General features: G+C 38.5%; 2 protein-coding genes across 4 annotated transcripts in view; one reads left to right on the top strand and one right to left on the bottom strand.

The window, feature by feature from the left end:
* Positions 1–4,534: 4,534 nt before the first annotated feature.
* Positions 4,535–18,819, top strand: part of LOC125325314 (solute carrier organic anion transporter family member 1A2-like) — a 47,677-nt gene continuing 33,392 nt past the window's right edge. For 2 of the 3 annotated variants that reach the window (XM_048302230.1, XM_048302228.1), the window contains exons 1-3: positions 4,535–4,633; positions 4,801–4,884; positions 17,839–17,904. The gene's annotated coding sequence lies outside the window, so the exon portion shown is untranslated. Of the gene's footprint in view, positions 4,634–4,800; positions 4,885–17,838; positions 17,905–18,309; positions 18,392–18,819 lie in introns of those variants that run through there. The other variant, XM_048302231.1, reaches the window with a different exon arrangement.
* LOC125325315 (islet amyloid polypeptide) lies at positions 13,812–18,592 on the bottom strand. The gene is made up of 3 exons (XM_048302233.1): positions 18,507–18,592; positions 18,237–18,371; positions 13,812–15,579 (listed from the first exon to the last, which is right to left on the bottom strand). Exons 1-3 carry the CDS (start codon positions 18,584–18,586, stop codon positions 15,390–15,392), a joined length of 405 nt encoding a protein of 134 aa, XP_048158190.1. The 5' UTR covers positions 18,587–18,592; the 3' UTR covers positions 13,812–15,389.

Genomic DNA, 18,819 nt, shown 5'->3' with positions numbered 1-18,819 from the left:
CCAGGTTGGACAGGGCTTGGAGGAACCTGGGATAGTGGAAGATGTTTCTGCCCATGGCAGGGGGTTGGAACAGGACGATCTTTAAGGTGTCTTCCAACCCAAAGCATTCTATGATTCTGTAAAGCAGAATTTACTGTCAAGGAAGAGTTGAAGTAAAATGTCCTCAATTTTTTGTTGCTTTTAGCTTTTCTTCATGATCTCTTCTCACGGACTAAATAAGCCCTCCGCCCTCATTTTTAAAGCAGTCCAGTAAAGTTCCTACTAGCAACAATCATGTAGAGAAATCCATAGCAGGGGCAAAGTTCAGCTGGAGCTGCTGTTGTTTAAGTGGGGTTAGTAAGAGGGCAGATGTGTGTTTGTGTGGATATCTTCCATGTTGGTTGCTTAACTTATAACTGGAGAAAACTGGGGCAATGTGAGTATAAACCCGACTGTTGAAAGAATTCCCCAGGAGTAACAGAAACATAGAATCAATTAGGTTTGAATAGACCTTTAAAACCATTGAGTCCAGCTGTTAACTCAGCACTAACAAATCCACCACTAAACCATGTCTTTACGTGACACATCTTTCAAACACTTCCAGGATGGTGACTCAAACACTTCCCTGGGCAGCCTGGTCCCATGCTTGATAACCTTTTTGGTGAAGAAAATTGTCCTAATATCCGATATAAACCTCCCTTGGGGCAATTTCCTTTAGTCCTATCACTTGTTAATTGGGAGAACTGGTGTCAGGGCTAGCTAATGCTGATGGTATTATTGCTAGATTTGTTTGGAGATTGTATTAACTTTCACTGTATGGCTGTTCAGTTCCAGAATTTCATTGTGGCTAGCATTTTCTTGTCTTTTCCAGCAAATTCAGTCAGTTAACAAGCTATAGAAATAATTTTAAAAGTGTTCTCAATCCTTGCCTGTGTCTGAGTGTCCAAATGCACGTGAGTATGGAGAAAGCTACTTATATTCAGATGTGTCAGCAAAAGCTATCAAACATATGTTGCTTGAATGAAATGTATTGTGTGTTTAGAAAAAGAAAAGTAAAGTAATTGATATAAAATCAAAATTACACATACAAAATGCCAGGTATCATGTATCTCACCTGACATAAAAGAGTTTTGAGTGTTAGGCACCAGTTTTTGATCTCAGTAGCCCTTCAGGACATTCTTGGTGGGATAAGATGTCTTCTCTTTTCTGCCATGTGACACAAAAGTTTGTTCAAGGTTGGAGCCATCTTATCAGCAGGAAGGAAATTCCTGCCTGCTAATAAATTCTAAGCTGGTCTAAAAAAACCTCTGCAGTATTTGTAAACTGCTTCACTTTCTTCTCTTCTGGAGTAGAGAGGAGCCTAGAGCACTTCAATATGATGCTGAAGGATTGTGCCATTATTCCTACCTCCCCCTAAAAAGGCTGCAGTCTAGAAAGGGTGTGGAAGATAAAAAATTAGCAGTTATTCTGTGCACTTTGTCTCTTAACTGGCTAAAAAGGGAAAGAGTGAATCATATGCAGAATTCAACAGGTGTGGGAGAACTGTGTGGAGCATGGAGGTGAGGAAGGACAAGGAGCACCAGTGAGAGCAGGGCTGTAGCTGAGCAGAACTGAATGCAGAATGAACGGGGAAAAATACAGAATTCTCATCAGCAAAGTGACAGATGCTATTTCTTTATCTGAGCAGAAGCACTAGGTGCTGGGAAAAAAGCCAGATAGAATTCACTTTGTAAATGCCTCAATTTGAAAAAGACCATTAAGCTCCCAAGACTTTAACAGATTCCATCATGAACTAGGAGAGATGCTGCACATTTTTAATTTTGTTTTTCTTCTGGAAGTTAGTGTTGCTCGTTAAATTTCCATAGTGAACCAAATGAGTCCCTGAAACAAACATACCCCAAAAAGTATGGAGCTACTTGTGTCAATAATAATTGACTAAATTTTCACTCAAATGGCCTGAGTCCTCAGATAAAACTCTGCTGACATTCTTGTAATGTAAATCCCTTTTAGAAGAAATACATACCTCAGCATGTGGGATGTGAGTATTTTAGATTTATGGAACAGCTTTGTTCCCTTACAATTGCCTTAGGCAGTGTAGTGAAGGAACTGTTTGCCTTTTCTTAGGCTCTTTGCAGGTTTTTTCTGTTCTTTTCCCCAATATAAGAGACATCCTATTCAGAATCATGTTCCTGCTAGCACAGAGCCCTTTAGCTCCTGTCATTTCTGTTTGTGTATGCTGGGGCATGGTAGAAATTATTTCAAAACCCTGTCTGACTGGAGTGCTACTTGTTCCATTTTTTTTGTTTGTTTGTTTCCAGAGCTTAGTGTGAATGGATTTTCTTTTGCCTTAGTTAATTGCTCATGAGCTTTCTGATTCTATATTCATCACTTTCTATATCCTTTGAATATCTCTTCCAGTTTAACTTTTCTTGCCTTTACTGTGGGTATTCAGGGTATAAAAACAGCCTCTGGGGTATCTTTCTGTTCTCCAGGCTGTGTGCTGAAGAATTATATTACTATTCTCAATTTCAGCTTGTTTTCAAATTTCTTTTTTCCCCCCTATATTAACTGCTCCTTTCTCTAGCTCACCTACTTTTCATATCATTGTTTTCTTTTTATTAAGAGCTATATATAACTTCTATTAACATTTCATTGCCTAGTGCTTTTTCTTTTTCTTTGCTTTCTTTTGCTATGCCTGTAATGTAAGCTCTGAAGCTAAATAATATTAGGAGTTATTTTAATTCTTCACATCCCCCAAAAATGATCACAGTCTTGAGGACCCTTTAGCCCTTCCTACTGTTTAATTACATTAACCGAGGCTTTTATTTGTGTTTTGATAGTGTTTTGATTATTTCCTACCTCCTCTCTCCCACCTGAGCCTTTCCACTAATTGTGCTGGACTGTGCTCTTCTGAAACCTGTAGCCATAAGATACAAAAATCTATAGAGTTATTGTTTGCCCTGCATTGGATACAGCTTGACTTTTATTAATCAGTTATGTTGATTCTCATTGCTGATATTTCGTACAGGGAGTGAGTTTGTTAATCTGTAGCAAATTTGTTATTACTGGATTTTTAGTTCAGTAAGAAAACTTTATGATTCAGTCTGATTAAACAAAAGTCGAAGGCTTGGAAGAGTATCTCTGAAGAACAGACCCACAGTGATAATAAAGAAGGGCTTTTCCACATTCACAACCATCTTAGTAGTTCCCTACTGGGTAGCATCACTTCCTTGATGGCCTGAGCAGTGCACGTTGGTTGTTGAGATAGTGGCTAATGGAGAAAATAGGAGTTCGGTGCAAGATCAGGGACACCTGTAAGAAAGGAATGAGCTCATGTGTATCTATGAATTCACTAAATGCCTTTCCATATGTCTGTATTTCTTTTATCTTGTCAGCCTTGATGGCAGAAGCAGGGAAGATGAGGACTTTCAGATTTCCAGGCAGCCCGAGTGTTGCTTCAGGATCCTTGAGATTGTCTTTCTCTTTTCCATGACAAAGGTGTTGAATGACAACCATGGACTGAAACTGGTGACCCCAGTCAGTCCCTCACTGAGAGCGAGAGGGCGAACCTCAGCCCTGTTGCTGACTCCCATGGACTATGTCTGCAGAAGCAGCAAGGACAGTTCCAAACTGCTCTCATGGTAGAAGGAAGGTGGCAAAGGAATGTGGGGATGCTTGGGCCCTGGTGGATGAGCCACATGCATGCTGAGAATTAAAGTGTGCTTTAGTCTCTGCACTGTTATCTACCTGGAAGTTGTTTCTGGCCAGAGGGTTCACAGTGTGAAGGTGTCCCTGTCTTTCACTCTCTTTATAGCCTACAACAGCTGCAGCATCTGAAATTTTCGAGAGAAAGTGGGGGGTAACCAGGCTTCTCTGACTCAATTTTTCACATTTTAGGGGTGACCTCAGGAAGAAAACATTTTTCATGCTCTCCAAGTATTTAGCCCTTGTCTTCTCTGTTTTCCAAAAGTTTTATTCTGTGGAAATGCCTTCTGCTGACTTGCAGGAGTCAGCTATGGGTTTTATTGCAAATGTACACATATGTGTATGATCTCAGTTTCTGTCTCTGAAACTTGTTTTAAGCATTTTAAGCCTTCTTTGCTGGCCCTGCTGCTTATAGAAATTGCCTCTATATTCTGAGGAGGTTTCTGGCACTAAGTAAAGGAACTACTTGACCCTACACACAGTGAGAGGGAACCTCGGCACATTGGTAAGGTGTTTCCACCTTGGCAATGTGTTTGCCCTTAGGTTGGGGCTCCCTTTATTTGTGTTGAAAAAGCACAAACGAAATTTACCTCAATTGTGACAATGGTGTCTTACTGCCCAGCTTGTGGAGCTTTTGTCTAATACCTGGAGGAGATATTAGGGTGGATGTATTTCCTTAGGAGTTCTCTGCTCATTTTGTCTTTCACTGTGTGTGACCACCTCCTTTCAAGGGCAAACAAACTTGGCTGTCTTCCTGACTCACAGCTGCTTTTATTCTTAAGTTTTCTTTGAAAGAGAGATGAGCAGCTGGAACACTGAGTTTGGACGTTGCTGCTCTGCTGGAGAGAGTGGACCTGGGTGTGGGAGGAGTGAAGAACTCTCCAGGCAGTGTGGGGCTGCAGCTCTTAGTCAGTTCTAAGCCATCTGTCAGGTGCAGCCTGGAGCAAGGGTGAGTGTGGGTGGCCATCAGTACCCCATGGCTTGCCAGTGAGGAACTGGTGATGTGGAGGTAGAAGGGAGGAAGGGGTCGGTTTTGGTAATGGGGAGGTGATGAGGGCACTGGGTCCCTTCTGCCTTGCCGTCAGAAGTGACTTTCATGTTCTTGTCATATCACAGGCTCAGAGCAATCATTCCCTGTCCAGTTAAGGCTAAGCCTCATTTGTGGAAATTGACGCTGTTCTGTGCTTCACTGGAAAACTGGTATTTTTTCTTTCCTTTGGGGTATAACAATTATACTTGTGTATGACTTCAGCTGTGTAATTGTATTCAAGTGTGCAGCCAGTCTGGCCACTTCTGTTTCCTTTTGATTCCTTGGACAGTAGCAACTGATCGCTGCTGAATCCTATTGCAGGTGGCACTGATTTATATATTTCAAGTAATGTATTTGTGCTAAAACTCAGCATAGCAGGATAGCTGCCGTGAGTCTCTACAAGGGTTTGGGGACAAGAGGCTGCAGGGACAGGAGAGCAGGGGTCATATCAACCGGAGAAGTTTGTCTTATTACTATTTGTTGCATATTGGGCATAGATGAGTGCAATGGGAGTGTTCTCTGGCTGCAACAATAGCCTTTATGCATTGAAAAGTAAAAGCATTATATAGAAAGGGGGGGAAAGGACACAGGTTTAAAGAGTGTGTAAGTGACTAATGCAAGTAGATGCAGTAAGAGGTTAAACAGAATGATAATGGGTGATATATCCCTAGACAAAATATTCCTGCTTTATCGTATGCTTGTGCACTTGGGCTTTTTTTTTGAACTGGCTTTGTATTTAAACATTGCCTGATATGTGATGTGTGTGACTTTGTTACTCAGTTTTGCTTTGGAAAGTCTGAAGACTTACGTGGATTTCACTATCAAACTTGCTGGTTTGCAAAGAAGAATTCCGCAGTACTCTGACAGTCATAGCAAAACACATTGCCCAAAGAAAATGGCTTTATAAGCAGATTGTCACACCACCATTGTAATTGGTATGTCTACATCCTTGCCTGCTTACAGTGAAATATTTAACAGTGTTTATTTATGAGCAGTGTTTAATAGGTTTGAGGGTGAAACACCATGGGAAACGATGAGACAGGCATGCAATTTCTTAAGGTCTTGTCTCCAGCTTATCTTTTTCAGTTTGAAACGCCAGGCATTTTTTAAACAGATATTTCAAAGAGAGATTGTGAGACACAGAGTGGCACCCAGCATGTAAAATAACAAGTTCACAGTCTGTAGCAACTCAACTGATGAATATTTTGGTTTCAGTGATCAGATTTAATGCAAACTTTGAAGGGGAAACAGAGATTTTATGGGATATGGAAGACACAAGAAAAGTTGATGCCACAGAGATTTATGCTAGTTCTCTAGGTCTTTAATTCTGTGGTAATACAACCCAACAAACTCAAGAGTCTTACTTTGTGAGTGAATATGCATTGGATGCAGATACCTGGATTGAAAAAAATGTTCAGATCAGTTTTGATTAGAACTGCACTTCATATTATTAGAATGTGATGGATGTATTTGTATGAGGAGGAAGTTCACAGTTATGTTTAGTTTTCTCCTCTGAGCAATTTATAACCTAAGCATTAGTCATCTACCCAATCTCCAGTCCCTTTCAGGATATATAAATAAATACAGTGTAATGCACAAAAAGTAAAATTTATGACCATTGATTGATGTCACTTGTGTCTCTTGCGTGTGATGCTGAATAGAGGGTAAAGAAAACAATTTCTTAAAACATGTACAGTCTTGATTCTTTCCATAGACATGTACTAGCAGTAGGCTAAATCCTGCAGCCTTTACTGAAACTTGTTACCTAATATGATGATTAAATGAAGAAACTGAGATTTTCACCTCTAGAATGAAGCTAATTCCTGTGTAGAAAACCAGTCCAAAGCATATGATCTTCTTTGAGTTCTGAGAGTCAGACAAAAGTGTTATTTCTTGTGCTGTTGAGTCCCTAAGATGCATTTTGGTCTAAAAAATGCCAAAGTTAGCTCTACCACCTATAGAGTTCCCTTTACCTTAGCTGTTCTCTATATTCACTTACATCTCTGTGATGTTTTCCAGGATGCTGATTAGGTGCCTCCTGCATTGCATCATGCTATCCTTCATTTTTTCCTACTTTACCTGCAAGGCTGATGATCACAATATTAATAAATTATGCTTCTTATCTCACTCCTCCCTGTCTCCCAAACCAGGTAATAACATGTGTCCTGGTTTAAAACTCTTTTGATATTCTTATTATTTTGGCACTCCTCATAGAAAATTTTGACAAAAAGAATTTGTCAAAAAGATAAAAATAAATTTTGATATTAGTTCTGGCAGTACTATTATAAATTATAAAATGTTGGGTTATTCAGCTGACTCCCAGCAGAAACTGGGAACTTCAGTGTGTTTTGCCACAAATGAAAAGCAAAGAGGAAATTCCTATTTATCTGAAGCTGCAGAATTTTTCTTGTGCTATGTTTACTCGTGTGCATGCACACAGATATACGCAGTGTGTGAATGAAATGGCCTGAATGCCAAGGCTGTTTTGCTGCTGCCGTGCTGCAGAACTCCCACAAATCTCAGGTTTGCTCTTATTAGTGATCCAAGTGATCTGAAACAACATTGTTTTGGGGTTTTAAATTGACTCAGAAGTTATTTCCTGGTTTGCAAGTGTTTCTTCTCCTAGCCAGGTTTTGTAGAAAGAAGCATTTGGAAAATGCTCTCGGGTGCATGGTGGGATTCTTGGAGCTGTCCTGTGCAGGTCCAGAAGTTGGACTTCAGTGATCCTTGTGGGTCCCTTCCAGCTCAGGATATCCCATGATTCTATGTTTTGTACTTGATAGTGATCTTAACATAATTGTTACTTTTCTGAAAAATCACATCAGAAATATATGTGCCCTCTAGTTTGTTAAATGAATTATGAAATACCTACCTAATGTGTGGTAGAATGCTTTTGAAGGAGACTACAGGTTTGTTAAGGTTGAAAACTTTGATACAAGTCTGTGAAAGTGTCTGTGACTTTTGGCCAAAATATTCTTTTAAGCAACAAAAATGTATTCACCCTCTTTTTCAAAATTTTGGTTTTGACCTCAGTGTTGGAAAACTCTTTTGTACCATGTTGCCTGATGTGGTCACTGGATGAATCCATGTTGTTTCTGCATGGCTGCTTGAGTTGTACATTCAAGCCAGGCTGTCCTTGTGACTGGGAGTCTGTGTGAAGCTGTGTCTGTCTGCAGATTTGGAAAACATTCTGTTATCCTTTCCCCTGGCCGCTTTTCCTATCTGTGCTGTGCTGTTTTCAAAGCAACGTTGAGTTCACTGATTCTTTCCTCCCTTCAAACTTTCCCAAAACAAGAAGGGGAAAGAAAAAAGGAGAAAAAGCCAGGCTGGAAAGTCATAATGCCTTAAAAAGGAAGAGATTTACCTGTTACAGGACCACCAGTTCGAGCAGCACTTCCTAGAGGCAGCCTGTAACCTCCAACAGTACGGAGGAAGGCATCTGAAGTTCAGGTTCTCTTGGGCTGTGCTCTGCAGTGAGAGGGGAAACATCCCTCCTGATGGGAGTGATCTTTCTGGAAAAACGATTGGAAAGTTCTGTAGCAAAGTCCCTATTTAGGATGATCTGTGGGCATATCTTTGCTGAGGATTCTGGGATGCAAAATGATGATGAAATTAGGGAAGTACTGGAAGATGACAGGTGGGCCCCTGTGCCCACCTGTCATCTGTGTCTTTTTTTTTTTTTTTTACTGTGTCTGCTGGATTGAGGCCTGAACTCATGTATACCCTTCTAGGGACACAGGGATGTCTTTTTTTGCAGCACACTGTTCTGGAAAAAACCCTGTCTTAACTATCTTCCAGAGCACAGCTTCCTTTCAGACATTAAGGCTGACCAGCTGAAAGCGGTACATATGAAGCTGTGTAAGGAGAGGTTTAGGCTGGATATTAGGAAAAGGCTCTTCACCCAGAGGGTGGCTGGGCACTGGAACAGGCTCCGCAGGGAGGTGGTCACAGCACCAAGCCTTATAGAGCTCAAGAAGCATTTGGACAATGCATTCGGGCACATGGTGGGATTCTTGGGGCTGTTCTCTGCAGAGCCAGGAGGAGGATTTTGATGATTCACATGGGTCCCTGCCAACTCAGGAAATTCTATGATTCTTTGATGCTTAGGGTGTACTTGGCAGAAATCATTCATCTCCAGTGCCAATTGTTTAATGTAAAAAAGGTGGAAAAATTTGGGGTTAAAATTACTTTTGTTCACAGCTGTGAGTGGTGATTCACAGAAGTTATATTTGCTAAGGTGTGGAATGAAAAGGAAGAATACTAGGATGAAGCAGAGACTTATTCTGCAGTCGTTCAATTCCAGACACCATGGTTTAGTAGTTCTGTGCTGTGCATTAGGCTCGCTTAGTGTGTTTATAGAACTGGTACTGATTCCATCAGGGCTGTGCTTCATCTGCCTGGATTTGAGCTGGGAAAACACTGAATGAACAAAGAGAAAAGCAACCTGTTTTTCTCCCAGAAATAAATTTATAGCACTGAGTTAGGTTTCTTTAGTTTTTACATTCTCTGGATTAATCTAAAAACACTTCCATTAGGTCTTTTCCAAACACACTGATATCTGGTCTGGCTTTGTTCCCATTGTGTAAGCTGCACGTTAGCAGGCAGAATGTATTCATCAGGCCTTGGAAAAGGGCTACTGCAATACTGGGGAAAAAAATTGTAGGAAGAATTTTCAGCAATATTTGCTTTTTGATTTGGGAAAAGGTCTCCTGTTAAAAAAAAATACAATTAACAGCAAGTAACTGTGGACTCAAGAATAATGTTTTTAGTAAGTCCTCCCTCAGTAAGTCCTGGACAGGCTGGGTTGATGGGCTGAGAACAGAATGAGGTTGGCCACAAGGTGTGTTGCCAAGGAGGCCAGTGGCATCCTGGCTTGGATATGCAATATTGTGGCCAGCAGGACTAGGGCAGGGATTGTCCCACTGTATTCAGTGAGGCTGCACCTTGAGTGCTGTGTTTGGTTCCAGGCCCCTCACTGCAAGAAGGACACTGAGGGGCTGGAGCATGTCCAGGGAAGGGCACGGAGCTGGGGGAGGGTCTGGAGCACAAGTCCTGTGAGGAGAGGCTGAGGGAGCTGGGGGTGTTTAAACTGGAGAAAAGGAGGCTCAAGGAGGACCTCATTGCTGTCTACAACTCCCTGAAAGGAGGTTGTAGCCAGGTGATCATCAGACTCCTCCTAAGTAACAAGTAATAGGGCAAGAGGAAATGGCCTCAAGTTGCACCAGAGGAAGTTTAGACGTCCTGGATATTAGGAATAATGTCTTCAGCAAAAGGGTTATCAAGCCCTGTAACAGGCTGCCCAGGGGAAGTGGTGGAGTCATCATCCCTGGAAGTGCTCAAAAAACATGTGGAAGTGACATTTAGGGACTTTCTGGATTAATAGTTGGACTTGATAATCTTAGTCCTTTCCAACCTAAATGTTTCTGTGATTCTAATATCACTGTGATCCTTCTGAAGTCAGAGCCAGTACTTGGAGCAGTGAGATAATCTTTCCTCTGAGGTCCATTCGACCATCTTCCACTGTCTCAGGCTGCCTCAGATTTGTATTTTCTCTGAGAAAAAGAATATTCTGCCCCACAATCTTAGTTTTTCCTCTCTCCTTCCTGTACCACAGCATAGCAGACAACTTAGAAGTTAAAAAATGGCTGCCAGTTGCTTACTGATCCTGGAAAACGGATTTATGTATTTTGCAACCTTAACATTATTTATCCCCTCCTCCAGTTTTATGACCCCTTTATTTCTTTCTTCCTTCTGTAAAACAAACAAATAAATTACAAAAAAACCCTTTCTCTGTTGTATGGCTAGTTTGACATGCAACACAGGTAGTGAGCTCATTCAAGAATGACATTTAAAAATGCCCCATATTCTGAGGGCTAAGTAGCTCAGCTTCCTCAGTGCTGGACTGACAATCTATCACAGGCTGCTTAAATTTTAGCACAGTTCCCCAGTGGAAGCAAGTCCCACTCTGACTCCTTCCAAAGGGACTGCTTAATGAATAAGGACTGATTCTGTTTGAAAAAAAGTGATCTGCCTCTGTTGAGAGTGTAAATAATAATAAGCTGGTTCTGGCTTTAGTGCTATTTTAATCATATTGAGTAGCACTTCATTTAAAATGGATTCCAACAGTTTAAATTCACATGTGTAATGGTTTATTTATTACAACTCCAATTATTTTGATACATCTCAATATATTAATTCTGTATAATTTTGTATAATTTTGAAAAGCAAAATAATAAATGTCACTAGCTGTTACGCAGCAGATCTCAGGTTACCTGTGCTATCATTATTTATATTAAAGATATTGTAAAAGAGCCTGTAAGAAACAGTTTCATTGTCTCTAACTCAGGATCCAAAAGAGTCTTTTAAGGTGGAAAGGAAAAAAGTTATAGTAGGGGCAGGTCTAAGATTCTTAATTTGAATAATTAAACCTATTTTGTATTTTTAAAAACATTTCTAGGAAATAGGGACTTTATGGCATGATTGTTACTCAAGTCAGCACTATTGTTAGGATTAGAATGCATTTGAATTTGTTCTTTATATTCAGGTGTTTTAGCATCCAGGGAGACAATTTCTTGCACAATGAACAGCAGATTTAACTATTGTTTTATCATCACTGTCTCATTCTTTAGTGAGCTTTTGATAACATGACTTTTAGCTTTTCATGGCATGTACGATTCCTAGTTTGAGACGTCTTTGTTAGCATTTTGATTTTAAGATAGGTTTTAGAGAAAAAAGTTTTAACTGAATCTAATTAAGTATAAATAGTTTTTGTAGCAATTGTAGCTGGAAACCAATCTGTCTAAAGTTTTCAGGAAAACTCGAGAATCCAGATTTTTGTTCCTAAACCAAAGCTTAGTTTAAATGGTGGATTTCAGGTCTGAGTTTGAGTCTGGTTCTGGAGCCTTACACAGCTCCACAAAAATATTTTGGTTTTCAGTGTGGGATTTTTTCTGAGTGTGGAAAAACAGAGATAACAGTAGGATGATTCGAACAGAAGTTGCCACATCCCATAGAAAGATTCTGTTTCATGTGACTTCAACCATTATTCTGTATAGAGCAAGGAGATGTGTCATTCCTAACCACAGCTTTTTGCTCATTGCATTGCTAGAGCAGTGCAGAGCTGTCCCTTTTCTATATGATAATGAACCAAGACAACAAAATTACTTACCCTTGGAGCTCGGAACAAAAAGTCTACCATACCTGTCAAACTGTATTTGCAAATGAGCTTGTTGACTCAAACCCAGCATAAATCTAGAGAGTGTAGATGACAGCTACTGAAGATATTCAGTAGTGCATTACAGGAAAAGGGTTTTATTCAGGTTATCAATATATTACCTTTCAAATAGTTTAGAAAGCCATTCAGTAAAATCCAGATTTTCTAATAACTAATCCCATTGAAAGTGAATGGAAGCTTTGTCAACCTAGTGTTTTAAAACTCTCATCAAGAAACCTATTTATTTGAAAAATAGCTAATTTGTTTAATAGAAATTGAAACTATTAATTCCAAATTTACTATTCAGTAAAATACATTTTATTTTCCATGAATATTATGTGCTTTCTTAGTTTTAGCCTAAGCTTTTACAAGTGAAATAAATTTCTTTCCTCAACTCTATTCATCATAAAAAAATATAAATCCTGTCTTTTATGGAGCTGTCATAGTTCCTAAGAAATATTAGACCCTAGGGCCCACTACTCTATTTAAAACATCCTTCATGTTCCTACAATCTTTTTTTTTTCACATTCCTTTTGCTTGTTTGATGACTTTTATTCTTCCCCTTCTCATTTTGTGAAATTCAATATTATGTCCTTTTTCTGCTTTTTTTAAAAACACAACTTAATAGAACACAGTAAAAACCAGAGATTTGGTATTTTTAGTTTTTTAAAGGGAATATAGCCATGTTTATCACATTGTCTGTATTCTTAATTTTCCTCTTTTGTATTTTTTGTTTGCTTGCATGTTCTCTGAAAGATGTAGGAAATCCAGATGAATTGAAAAAGAACTCAAGCTAAGTAAAACTTGATTCTCAAGTAATATTTACATCCCTGAAGAGGCAGAGCAATACATACTGGGATTTACAGAAATGCACAGAGACACTTATTTTCTCCTTCATATTCTGAAAATTCTGGTTATGCTGCTTGTGGAGCTGATGAAGTAATGCTTAAATGCTTATTATTGATTGACTTATTTATTTATTTATTTTCTTTTTTCCTTTTCAATCCACTCTTTTCCTGGCTCATTCGCTCAGGATTGTGCTTGTATCCAGACTTACTACAGCTTGATCCTTCTGCTCTAAGAGGCCTCAGTGCAGTTAACAGCAGGAGGCAGGGGAGCAGAGTTGTGTTCTCAAGGGAATATGTGGGGAAACAAGTCTCACTGAAGGAAGTTTCTCAAGATGATCTGACTGATGAATTAAATAACATAGCTCAGAAAAAGAGTTGATTTGGAGTCTGAGGTGTTGGAGGTGTGGGGTTTTTACCAAATTTTCTCTCTTTTATTTTAGTTTGAACAGTTCATACCAAATGCAGATAAGATTCCTGTCACCTAACTCTAGTTATCTTAAAGTTAAGTGCTCATTTTCCGCTAATTGTCTAGACACTCTATATCATCAATGAAAAAATAGAGGCACTTCAGGAGTGATTAATCCCATCCTAAAATAGATGTCTAAAATGGGATGAATTGGAAGTAGCTGTCTTCCTCCACCACATAGCAGGAGAGCACTGACAACTGGTTAGACAAAGAGGAGCTGAAGACAGGTGAGACGGTCCCCCTCTTCTCTCTCTCCCTGGTTTCACTGATTTAGGATATGAGTTACATTTTTCAGTATTTGCCAAATAGTTTGACCATGCTAGTGTCAAATCCACCAGATTCAAGAGTGCATAAGGCAAAAATCGATGTACCCAGTTCCACTGATCCTGTGCATGGGAAACCTGTGCTTTGTTGGGGTTTGTCAAATGGTAGCTGAAAAAACAAAATCTGGTGCATAAAGCATTGCTCATATTCCAGGTTGGGATCAGCCTAGAGATCACCATCCACCCCCAGGGAACGACTCCATTTGGTTAATCCTCTGTACAAACAATGTCACAGTGACACTTCAAAGACATCCTCTCACTTTCTCATTTATTTTCTGAAACACAAATATTCTAATTGAAAAACAAATTAAGCATACAATGAATGTGCAACAAAACTCAAAAGTAACTGGAATTAAAAGCATTTCAAGCTGGCAGAAATATTAGACAGGTTTAATACCATATAAATGGTTTTCTCAATAAAATTCAGAATTAATATCCATTAGAACATTAATAAAGGTTGAAACTTTCCTCAATAAAGAGAGTACTTAGTAACTCTTTTACAGTAGGAATTCTGTGCAGTAATGTTTTTTCCCCTGTATTTTTTGTGAAATGAAGTGAATATGCCATTTAACCTTGAACTTAGCAAAAATGTTTCTATTTCCTAAGTATACTTTATAACAGAAAGAAACCAACTGAAGGCAGTTATTAAACTTTAATTTGCTTCTCCAGAACTAAGGTTCTGCTGAATGTTTTTCATAATTGGACAATAATGTTTTTCAGACAATAGTGAACCCTTCCCTGAGAAAGTGTGGACAAAACAGCCGTTCCTGTGATATAAGATGTCACCTCTATGAAAATTTCCTTAACAATTGAAAGGAAAAAACATATTTTTTAAGCCTGCACTGATTCTGGGCTGAGACAGGAGAAAATAACACTGTCAGATTCTCATTAAGGTCTGCCCATCTGTAAAATAGTTTCCCTGGATTTTGGTAGGAATGTAAGTATGCCAGTGCAAAAAATTACCCAGTTTCTATGATACATTTTGGTTCTTGAACTACTCATTGTTTTTTTCTCTTCCCTTCGTTATTTTAATTCAAGGAAAGGAATACCCAAGGACTGGAGTTTCTGCTAGGTTGTTATCAGAGCTTTATCTCATTCATATTTAAAAGCACTTATGCTCATTATGCTTACATTTCACTGATACCATCTTAAAGTAAGAACTGCAAATCCTTAAAATCCCCTGCTCAGTAGGCACAGAGGTCTGTGCTGCAACACCACTTTTCCTTGATTGATGTATGTTGTAGTGGAAACAGACCAGTCAGTTAACTGCACAATTGTATGATTATGGTGCACAATGCAGCATCTTTTCTCATCTAGCTGTTCCTTCAGTTGTACAAAACAAGATGCTGTAGATGTTTCAAAACCAAAAGATTCTTCTGTTGTACTTTCATTAGGACATAACTTTTGCTAGCATTCTGATATTTGTTGTTCTTTAATTAAGATGATTTCTTTCTCTTACCAAACTGTGACTATAAAGACATACACATAATGGATTATCTTTTTAGTCCTTTTAATAATAATAATAATAATAGTAATAATAATGATTAAAAACCCTGTTGCAATTACTTTTCCATTTATTATCATGATAGATTTTTACAAAGGAATTTAATAAGCACAGATTTTTGGAGTTCTTAATGGAGTTGAAAGAATAGCCTATGCATGTTGTTGTACATGCATAGTGGAATGGTGAACATAAATCACATACCCACACAGACAGAAAACAAGGCACTGGTAAGACTGTACAAGTAATAAATGACCAAGAGGTTGTTGATACATTAAAAACCGAGATTCTAATGAAAACTGTGTCAGCAGCCATCTAAACACCCTAAAGCTGTGCATGGTTTTGGGGTTCTCTGCTTAATAGCCCTGCTGTGTCCCTCTTTCCATATGTGTTGGAGCCCACGTTTGTAGGTGAATAAACCGCGCCGATGCTGTTGCTGGAGCGGACCAGGAAGTCGGCCAAGCGCTGTGTCACACATGTGGCAGTGTTGCATTTCCTCTTCTCCAGCTGGTGACTGCCAAGATGAAACAAAGAGAGCCAAGATGAAGTCAAATGATGAGCAATCGTGTGTGCCACTTCTCATAGTCACTTGAGCTCTGCTAATGTGGGAGTTCTTTTAATATGTGCACAAATACAAGAACATTACAATCTTCCCACCACCTACTTCGTGCCTGAAAAAAATCCTTGTGCTGGGTGTTATTATCAGTTTTAATGATGGGGGTTATTGAAATGCAGAGACCTGAACAGTCATATGTCATTTTTATTGATATCCTGCACAGCAGTTTATGACATCTAGAAAACCTGTAATGATAGTATAGGTAAGACACTAAGTGAAAGCAATGACTAAATGTTTAACTTTCAGCTGAACTTCTAAATCTATTTAGAGCTCTTGCTGATATCATGAGGATTACTAACATAATGATAATCACTAACATTTATTTAGTTCTCTTGTTCCCACAGAATCATATCCCTCTCTCACTGAAGTGAGTGGTAATATTCCAGTCCACATCAAGTGGATTAAACCCAAAGACTCTTTCTCCCAACTGCACCACATATCATGAGAGGTAGCAGGCATTGCCAGCTTCTGTCAACTTCATTACCACTTAGGATGGTCTTTAGCTCTGTCCCTCTACCACTTAGCTCTGACTAAACAGAGATTTCATCTACTGAAAATCTGCCCCATCTTTTTTGAAACACCAGCAGCTTGAAAGTTCTGTTGTGGTGGGAGAGAATCATTTGCTGAATGATACTTTAAAGAGCGTCCATGGAAGAATCCATATCTAAAAAGAACATTTTATCATCTGAACCAACAGACCATTTACAGAACCACATGTAAAACTTAAGTAGCATGAGGGGGTTTTTTTAATCACAATAAAATGGTTAGCTTGAGAGAGCTTGGGTTTTCAAATTTGTTTCTTAGACTGCTGTGTTGTTCCTTCAGACAGAAATACTGGCTTGCTGAGATTGCCTACTGAGTTATTGCTGATTTTCTTGGATGTCTTCATGCTGATATAGCATGAGTTAGATATTAGACAGTGGCTAAAATTTACTGTGAAGAGCAACAATTTCCCAGTTTCAAACTCTGAGCAGTTACCAATATGTTCCTTTGCTTATTGATTACTAAATCTGTAATCTAAAATGTCATATTTGAAGTTATTTGTATTGATGTAAGAATCCAAATGGAACAGCAGCTGTGAAAGGAATGTCTGTATTATACTGGTTCTTCATTAGCAGATGGGCAGCAATTTTTAAGCAATTAATATATTAAATGTGTAATTGCATTAAAAGAAAATGGTTGGATAGGGCTTGATATAACCTCTCATTGATGTTCATGCATCTTTCTATTGATTTTAATCAATTCCTTAACATACGAGGTTCAAAAAGCAACTGGTTCTCATGGAGATCCTGCTTTGTTTGTGGAGGCAGAATTCTCTATTTCCTTAAAGCTACAAAATCAGGGCCTGACACCCCAAGTTCAAAACTCCAGCCCTTACAGGAAGCTGCTGGGTTTCTATCTCGTGTCTGGCCTGGCTGAACCCACCAACTCTTTTAGCTGTGTGGTCTGTAGCCTTTAAATAAATATATGCTGCCAGGAGAAAATTCGCCCGGTGAGACACGGTTCTCAGCCCCAGAAAGGCAGATAAGGCACACCACACTCATGAAAGTGATGCCTTGTGTTTGAGCATTGCAGTTATTTTGGGGGTTTTGTATTTTTTTTTAAAGTGATAGCTGTAAAAATGTGAGAACTTCATCTCTATTATAAAAATACATTGGAAGGTACAAAAATTGTCATATAATATTATTTTTAATATATATATTCAGAGAGAGAAGAACAGGCAACTATATATACATATGTATTTACTGAATTTATCCATAACAGAATTGTCATTGAAAGACATTCACTCAAGAACCTGACAAAACTAGATGAACTTGAAGGTCTCTGCCAACCTTGATGATTCTGTGAAAAGTAGAATAGTTCAGTGCTGCTTATCTTTTAGTACAAATTGCAAATACATCTTGAAATGTGTTTTATTCATTAAAAAGTTGCCTGAAATTGAATTTATGAATTTATAAATGAGAATGTATTTCAGACAAGTTAAATTCTATCAGAACCAATTTCTTATTTTCCTTCTTCCCATGATTAAATTCATATTTAATTCTGTGATTAAAAAATTGCTTACTTACCGAAAGCATTTGTACTATAAAATAACTCCATTCTAGCAGAACAGTAGTATTGTTAAGAAGGCTATGTTTTCTTTTTTTTCCCCTTCAGGGCTTGGAAATCTGACAAAGTTTTAAAAAAAAGAAGGAACTTTCAAAATACACCGTTCTTCTCAAGGTAATGTAGTATTTGCAGCCTTTGTAATTTATGAAAGTGTTATAATTGTAAAGTGATTAAATGATTTGCAACTTTGTCCCTGGATTTCACTTTCTACCCTGAATGCTTTGATCTTTATGTTACAGAAAAGCTGATCTTTATGCTTACAGGAAAGCTCTATTTAGTAGAAGGATATTTTAATCTTTTTTTTTTTTTTTTTTTTTTTTTTTTTTTTTTTTTTTTTTTGAGGAATAACAGCAGAAGCAGAGTCTCAAGTGGCAGTATATCACTGGAACAAAGTTTGCTTCATGATTCAATCTGATATGACTGGAAGAAACAAGGAAAATCAATACCTTTTTGTCTTTGCTGCTGGTTGTTCTGGCATTTCCTCACTAAGTCCTGAGAGTGTATGCTGTGACATTACAGGCAACATCCATCCTTGTCTCTTGGAAGTACTATCAGATAGATCATCAGCCACAGACAGTAATCTTTGAACAACAATAAAATAGTGAGCTTGAAAAACTCTATTTTTGTATTATTTGAGACATGAAAGCAAAAGCAACTCATGCAATAATCCGATCTTTTCCCCTAAAAAGAAATGAACATGATTATTTATTACTCACTTCTCAATAGGTGTAGCTTCCAAACAGCTCAAAGTGACAGAAAGTGCAATGAAGAAAACTGACAGCTTTAGGTTGCACATCTTTCCTTCCAAACTTTCTGAAAAGAACAATGATTCAAAACTGAAAGCAAACCCAAATACTCTTCAGTATGTCCTATCATTGATGCCCATTCTGTCCTAAATCAAGAGCAGGTTTTTTCACAGGCTAGAGTGAGAAAAATGATCCCCTCAAGTTTAGTGACACAATTCAGTTTCAGAAATACAGCTCTCAGCAGTAAATGCTTGTTTTCCAGACAGTAGTTTCAATCCTATCC

Source organism: Corvus hawaiiensis, chromosome 4 (assembly GCF_020740725.1).
Source record: "Corvus hawaiiensis isolate bCorHaw1 chromosome 4, bCorHaw1.pri.cur, whole genome shotgun sequence".
Taxonomy (NCBI): Eukaryota; Metazoa; Chordata; class Aves; order Passeriformes; family Corvidae; genus Corvus; species Corvus hawaiiensis.
The sequence above is the reverse complement of the archived record's forward strand: the minus strand, read 5'-3'. Positions and strand labels throughout refer to the sequence as shown.